At 38.7% G+C, this 7,586-nt stretch overlaps 1 protein-coding gene across 1 annotated transcript; it reads right to left on the bottom strand.

Moving 5' to 3' along the window:
* Positions 1–6,999: 6,999 nt before the first annotated feature.
* Positions 7,000–7,374, bottom strand: LOC142169801 (dehydration-responsive element-binding protein 1F-like). The gene has a single exon (XM_075231717.1). It carries the CDS (start codon positions 7,372–7,374, stop codon positions 7,000–7,002), a length of 375 nt encoding a protein of 124 aa, XP_075087818.1.
* Positions 7,375–7,586: the final 212 nt, after the last annotated feature.

The raw sequence follows: 7,586 nt of genomic DNA, 5'->3' as shown, positions 1-7,586 counted from the left end.
AGTCGGTGTTCATGGCTGAAACGAACACAACAATGAGAACCAAAGATGGTTAAGGGTTTATTGTGTGACTTATGGTTGTCTAGGTATACACCAAAGATCGACGGTTCAAAGATATCAAATCTACCGACTGACCGAGTATATCCGACATAAGTTTACTACGGAAAGTTCAAAGGGAAACCTACTTATCCAGATGCGATTAACCCTTGCTTGTAAATCACATAGTTTTTCTGTGCATACTTCCGTGATATAGCCATTCCCCATTCATGTGGGGGATTGTTGAGCTTTTATTTTAAGATGGATATTCTTAAAATGAGGGTGAATGGAAAATGGAGGGAAAATGAAATTTTGAGTAAAATTTTAAGTTTCCCCCTCTTAACAATGAGACATTGTCCCATATTGGAAGAGGAAGACATTTTTGGTGGGTATATATATAATTGCTCTTCTTGTATCTCTTAAAGAGTTAAGATGAAAGCAAGCCTCGCGACGTCGTCGTCGTCACTCGCTCGGCTCGGCTTCGGCTACGGCTTCGGATTTGGATTTGGATTTGGATTTGGATTTGGATTTGGTCAAATGATCGATTGATTGATTAATTTTTTGGACCAAATTTATTTGTTAATAGTAAATATTAACGTAAGATTATCCGTATTTGTAACGGATATTTTCCAATCCGTGTATTGATCATTTGGCAGCCGTATAATGGTCTTCCCACCATGAATGTGCTTGCTCCACAAACATGAAGTGCTTGCTCCACAAACATGTAATGCTTGCTCCACCATGGAGGGTGGACGTTTGGTCTTCTTCCTCTTTGGTTGCTATATATATGAGCAGCATATGTTGAAGAAAGACACTCAACACACAACATACAATTCGCTCAACAAATTGGCTATACATTGCACTCCTTCCTCTCAGCATTTCCATACGATTTTCTGAGTATATACTCCTTCGTTCTGCATTGTTTTTAACTTCAAACAAAGCAACTGCAAGTGTGATTTTCTACCGAACTTTGTGTTCGCTGAAACACTGGGGTTTGAAGTACCGCTACACCAGTGTGTTATTCGTTCTATCTTGGGAGGAAATAATCCATTACCTTGGGTACTAGGAGGGGATTAAATTCCTTAAGGAAACACTGTGAATTAAGTGGGCTCGAATTTATTATAACTGTTTCATTACGATAACTTTTATTTTGCAGAATTAATATTTACAAATACAGCAATACAGGCGGGAATAACAATCTTAAGGAATTTAATATTTATTTATGTATTTGTGTTATTCTTATTATTCTGCAAACTAAAACCTTTGTGGTTTTGTGTACTCCCATTTTGGAGAGTTAAGCCTTCGTGGCGTTTTGTTGGATATTAAAATCTACGTGATTTTTACTCCAGTTTGAAAACGTGTATTAAACGTTTGTTTGTGTCATTCTTTTACAGAAAAAAGGATGACTGAAAGCGAAAACCAAGCTGTTCCGATGGTGACTGCCAACGCATCGACAAGCCGAACACCGGCGTTGGCATCGGCAGAAAAACTCAAAAACGTTTCCGGGATTGATTTCAAGCGCTGGCAGCAAAAGATGTTCTTCTATCTAACTACGTTATGTCTACAGAAGTTCATCAAGGAAGATGTTCCTGATCTGCCGGATAAAACTCCAGATAATGAACGTTTTCTCGTGATTGAAGCGTGGAAGCATTCTGATTTTTTATGCAAGAATTATATTCTTAGCGGACTGGATGATAATCTGTATAATGTATACAGTAGCATGGAGACATCCAAAGAATTGTGGAATGCGCTTGAAAAGAAATATAAAACTGAAGATGCCGGGATGAAGAAATTTGTTGCCGCAAAATTTTTGGACTACAAAATGGTAGATAGCAAATCTGTTATTACCCAAGTCCAGGAATTGCAAGTGATTATTCATGATCTACTTGCTGAAGGTCTTGTAATCAACGAAGCATTCCAAGTAGCAGCAATGATTGAGAAGTTGCCTCCGTTGTGGAAGGACTTCAAAAATTATTTGAAACACAAACGAAAGGAAATGTCCCTTGAAGATCTCATTGTTCGGTTGAGAATCGAAGAAGACAATAAAGCTGCTGAAAGGAGAGGCCGTGGAAATTCAACAATAATGGGAGCAAATATTGTTGAAGCTAACAAAAAGAGGAAGAAGGCTTCTGGTCCTAAATACAACCCAAGCAAGAAGCGGTTCAGTGGAAACTGCTACAACTGTGGGAAAACCGGACACAAATCTACGGAGTGTCGTGCTCCGAAGAAAGACAAGAAAAGGGGTCAAGCAAACATGGTAGTAAACCATGATGATGTTGATAACTTGTGTGCCATGCTCTCTGAATGTAACTTGGTGGGAAATCCTAAACTGTGGTGGTTTGATTCAGGAGCCACTCGCCATGTTTGTGCAGTTAGAGAGGCTTTTGCTACCTATGCTCTTGCTGAACCCGGAGAGACAGTTTATATGGGAAATGCTTCAACAGTAAAAGTTGAAGGATATGGGAAGATATTTCTGAAAATGACTTCTGGCAAGGTCATGACTTTGAACAATGTCCTTCATTTTCCCGAAATGAGAAAGAATTTAGTCTCTACAGGACTTCTTGTTAAGCACGGTTTTAAGTGCGTTTTCGTTTCCAACAAGGTTGTAATTAGTAAGAATGAAATATTTGTGGGAAAAGGTTACCTCACCGAGGGCCTTTTCAATCTAAATGTAATGGTTGTAGAAAATAATAATAAAATTTCAGCTTCTTCTTACTTACTTGAATCAAATGATTTATGGCATGTACGTTTGGGTCGTGTCAATTATAAAACCTTGCGAAAAATGATTAACTTGGAAATACTGCCCAAGTTTGAATGCGAAAAATCAAAATGTCAAATATGTGTGGAATCTAAGTCTGTTAAACATCCCTATAAGTCAGTTGAAAGGAATTCAAATCCTTTAGACTTAATTCACACAGATATTTGTGACATGAAGTCAATACCATCTCGCGGTGGAAAGAAGTATTTCATAACTTTTATTGACGATGGTACTCGATATTGCTATGTTTACTTACTGAATAGTAAAGATGAAGCAATAGACGCATTCAGGCAATACAAAAATGAAGTTGAAACGCAACTTAACAAGAAAGTAAAAATGATAAGAAGTGATAGGGGTGGTGAATATGAATCTCCTTTTGAAGAAATATGTTTAGAATATGGAATTATTCATCAAACAACAGCCCCTTACACGCCCCAATCTAATGGGATTGCGGAAAGAAAGAATCGCACATTAAAGGAGATGATGAATGCGTTGTTGATAAGTTCTGGTTTGCCACAGAACTTGTGGGGAAGCCATTCTTACGGCTAATCGAATATTAAATCGAGTGCCCCATAGCAAAACACAATACATTCCATATGAACAATGGAAAGGAAGGAAGCGCAACTTGAATTATTTTAAAGTGTGGGGGTGTTTGGCAAAAGTGCAAGTTCCTAAACCTAAAAGGGTAAAGATAGCACCGAAAACCATTGATTGTATTTTCATAGGATATGCGATAAATAGTAAAGCATATCAATTTCTGGTTCATAAATCAGAAAATCCCGACATTCATAATAATACGGTTATAGAATCAGATAATGCTGAGTTCTTTGAAAATATATATCCGTATAAAAAGGAATGTGAGTCGTTTGGTGAAGGATCTAAACGACCTCGGGAAGAAACAAAAGAAAGTACATGTAATCAGGAGACTCCAAGACGTAGTAAACGTCAAAGAACGTCTACTTCATTCGGACCAGATTTTGTGACTTTCTTATTGGAGAATGAGCCTCAAACATTTAAAGAAGCTATGACTTCTTCGGAATCATTGTTTTGGAAAGAGGCAGTCAATAGTGAAATAGAATCCATATTGAATAACCATACATGAGAATTGGTTGATCTTCCTCCTGGAAATAAACCTTTGGGTTCTAAATGGATTTTTAAGAGAAAAATCAAAGATGATGGCACTATTGATAAATTCAAGGCAAGGCTCGTAGTCAAAGGGTATAGACAACGAGAAGGTCTAGACTACTTTGATACATACTCTCCAGTTATAAGAATTACGTCCATACGGATGTTAGTAGCATTAGCTGCAGTGTATGGTCTTGAAATTCATCAAATGGATGTTAAGACGACCTTCTTAAATGGAGAGTTGGAGGAAGAAATTTACATGGAACAACCTGAAGGGTTTGTGGTTCCAGGTAAAGAAAAGAAGGTATGTAGACTTGTTAGGTCTCTTTACGGACTAAAACAAGCACCCAAACAATGGCATGCGAAATTTGACCAAACAATGTTGTCAAATGGTTTTAAGATAAATGAATGTGATAAATGTGTGTACATTAAAAATGTTCCAAATCACATAGTCATTGTTTGCCTATATGTGGATGATATGCTGATAATGAGTAATGACATTGCCAACATAAATGCTACTAAGCATATGCTCAATAGCAAGTTTGATATGAAAGACTTGGGAGTTGCTGATTTAATTCTGGGAATTAAGATCCATAAGACTCCTCAAGGTCTGGCATTGTCACAATCTCATTATATTAAGACAGTACTTGAAAAATTCAAGCACTTGGGCTTTAAAGTTGCAAAGACTCCAATTGACGTGAATCTTGCATTAGCAAAGAATAAAGGCCAAAGCATATCACAATTGGATTATGCTCGTGTGTTGGGATGCTTAATGTATATCATGAATTGTACACGACCAGATATAGCTTGTGCTATAAGTAAACTGAGTCGATATACGAGCAATCCAGGCCAATCTCATTGGATGGCAATGAAATGAGTTTTGGGATATTTAGAACATACCCAGAATTTTGAATTGCACTACAATAATTTCCCTACGGTGATTGAGGGATACTGTGATGCAAATTGGATCACCGGTTCAACTGATTCTAAGTCCACGAGTGGATATGTATTCACTATTGGTGGATGAGCGGTATCTTGGAAGTCGTCCAAACAAACATGTATTGCCCGCTCTACAATGGAGGCTGAATTCATAGCCTTAGATAAAGCCGGTGAAGAAGCTGAATGGCTCCGGAATTTCTTGGAAGACATTCCATTTTGGCCCAAACCGTTGGTACCAATATGCATACATTGTGATAGTCAAGCGGCAATTGGAAGGGCTGGGAGCGTTATGTATAACGGTAAATCTCGTCATATACGATGAAGACATAAAACCGTTAGGCAATTACTCTCTAGAGGAATTATCACGATTGACTATGTAAAGTCAAGTGATAATGTGTCGGGTCCACTTACAAAAGGCCTAACTAGAGAGGTAGTTGAGAAATCATCAAGGGGAATGGGGCTATGGCCGAGAACAAGTCATTGTGGCGGTAACTCTACCTAGAAGACTGGAGATCCCAAGATCTAGGTTCAAGGAGATCAAACAAAGTCATTAATGACGGTTCAACATTGTCAAATAAAATTTTAGTCCGTTCTCGTGATGAGACAATGTTCAGTACCAAGAATAAAGCATTAAGGCTTTTTAATGATTTCTAAATTTGATACGGGGTATATCAAATAGTGTATCTACAGGATGACACGTTTAGGAATCACCTATGTAAGTGTGAAGTGTGAGCCGCTTCAAGGAGAACTTTGTAAGGCCAGTTCTCTACGCACTTATGAAACCAGGCGGTGTTCATGGCTGAAACGAACACAACAATGAGAACCAAAGACGGTTAAGGGTTGATTGTGTGACTTATGGTTGTCTAGGTATACACCAAAGATCGACGGTTCAAAGATATCAAATCTACCAATTGACTGAGTAAATCCGACATAAGTTTACTACGGAAAGTTCAAAGGGAAACCTACTTATCCAGATGCGATTAATCCTTGCTTGTAAATCACACAGTTTTTCCATGCATACTTTCATGATATAGCCATTTTCCATTCATGTGGGGGATTGTTGAGGTTTTATTTTAAGATGAATATTCTTAAAATGAGGGTGAATGGAAAATGGAGGGAAAATAAAATTTTGATTAAAATTTTAAGTTTCCTCCTCTTAACAATGAGACATTGTCCCATATTGGAAGAGGAAGATATTTTTGGTGGGTATATATATAATTGCTCTTCTTGTAGCTCTTAAAGAGTTAAGAAGAAAGCAAGCCTCGCGCCGTCGTCGTCGTCGCTCGCTCGGCTCGGCTTCGGCTACGGCTTCGGCTTTGGCTTCGGATTCGGATTCGGATTCGGATTTGGATTTGGTCAAATGATCGATTGATTGATTAATTTTTTGGATCAAATTTATTTGTTAATAGTAAATATTAACGTAAGATTATCCGTATTTATAACGGATATTTTCCAATCCGTGTATTGATCATTTGGCAGCCGGATAATGATCTTCCCACCATGAATGTGCTTGCTCCACAAACATGAAGTGCTTGCTCCACAAACATGTAATGCTTGCTCCACCATGGAGGGTGGACGTTTGGTCTTCTTCCTCTTTGGCTGCTATATATATGAGCAGCAGATGTTGAAGAAAGACACTCAACACACAACATACAATTCGCTCAACAAATTGGCTATACATTGCATTCCTTCCTCTCAGCATTTCCATACGATTTTCTGAGTATATACTCTTTCGTTCTACATTGTTTTTAACTTCAAATAAAGCAACTGTAAGTATGATTTGCTACCGAACTTTGTGTTCGCTGAAACACTGGGGTTTGAAGTACCGCTACACCAGTGTGTTATTCGTTCTATCCTGGGAGGAAATAATCCATTACCTTGGGTACTAGGAGGGGATTAAATTCCTTAAGGAAACACTGTGAATTCAGTGGGCCCGAATTTATTATAACTGTTTCATTACGATAACTTTTATTTTGCAGAATTAATATTTACAAATACAGCAATACAGGCGGGAATAACATATTCTGCGTGCAATTATACGCTGCGTTCTCTTCTTGTGATGCCACCTTCATTTCCTCATTGCCATTGCCAGTATTAGCGGCTCCTCTAGAATTAACATCAGCTTCCTCTCCTGGCCAGAACACCTATGCTGCTTTTGCAGCCGCTTGGCGCAAGTCCTTGGGATCCTTTGATGCCGGCACTTGCAACCGCCAAGCGGAGTCTGCGAAGTTTAAAGTGGCCAGCTGTCCTCTAAGTGCCAATGCAGCTACGTCATGAGCGCGCGCAGCCATTTCTGCGGTTGGGTAACTTCCCAACCATATTCGCTTCTGTTTGCTGGGCTCGCGCAGTTCGCAAACCCACTTGTCGTTGTTCCTCCTTCTCACTCCCCTGTACACTGGGTGCCGAGTTTCTTTGAACTTCTTCCTTCCCGCTCGCTTCTTGGGTTTCCTCAACGCTAATATATTGATATGTTCTTCATCGGAAACTGCCACTCTAATTGAAGTGCTTGAATTATTCATTACTTAATAAGGCGCCAAATTGTTGAGTTTCTTGTAATTATTTGTGGTATGTGCTAAGTACTGCTGAAAGTTTTAGGGTGTACGTTAAATCTAAAGTGTTTTTATAGATTTGGATTATGAGGAGAGAAGAAGGAAATCACGTGAATACATGGACACGCACACGGAAGTGAGTGAGCATGTGAAACGAACTGAAAAATGTTTTATTCGTTGTG

The sequence above is a fragment of the Nicotiana tabacum genome, chromosome 15, assembly GCF_000715075.1.
Source record: "Nicotiana tabacum cultivar K326 chromosome 15, ASM71507v2, whole genome shotgun sequence".
In the NCBI taxonomy this organism is placed as follows: domain Eukaryota; kingdom Viridiplantae; phylum Streptophyta; class Magnoliopsida; order Solanales; family Solanaceae; genus Nicotiana; species Nicotiana tabacum.
This window is presented reverse-complemented; position numbering and strand designations above follow the sequence as displayed.

Coding starts and splice junctions, on each gene's coding strand:
- LOC142169801 (XM_075231717.1), bottom strand. CDS start 7,374: ATGAATAATTCAAGCACTTCAATTAGAGTGGCAGTTTCCGATGAAGAA.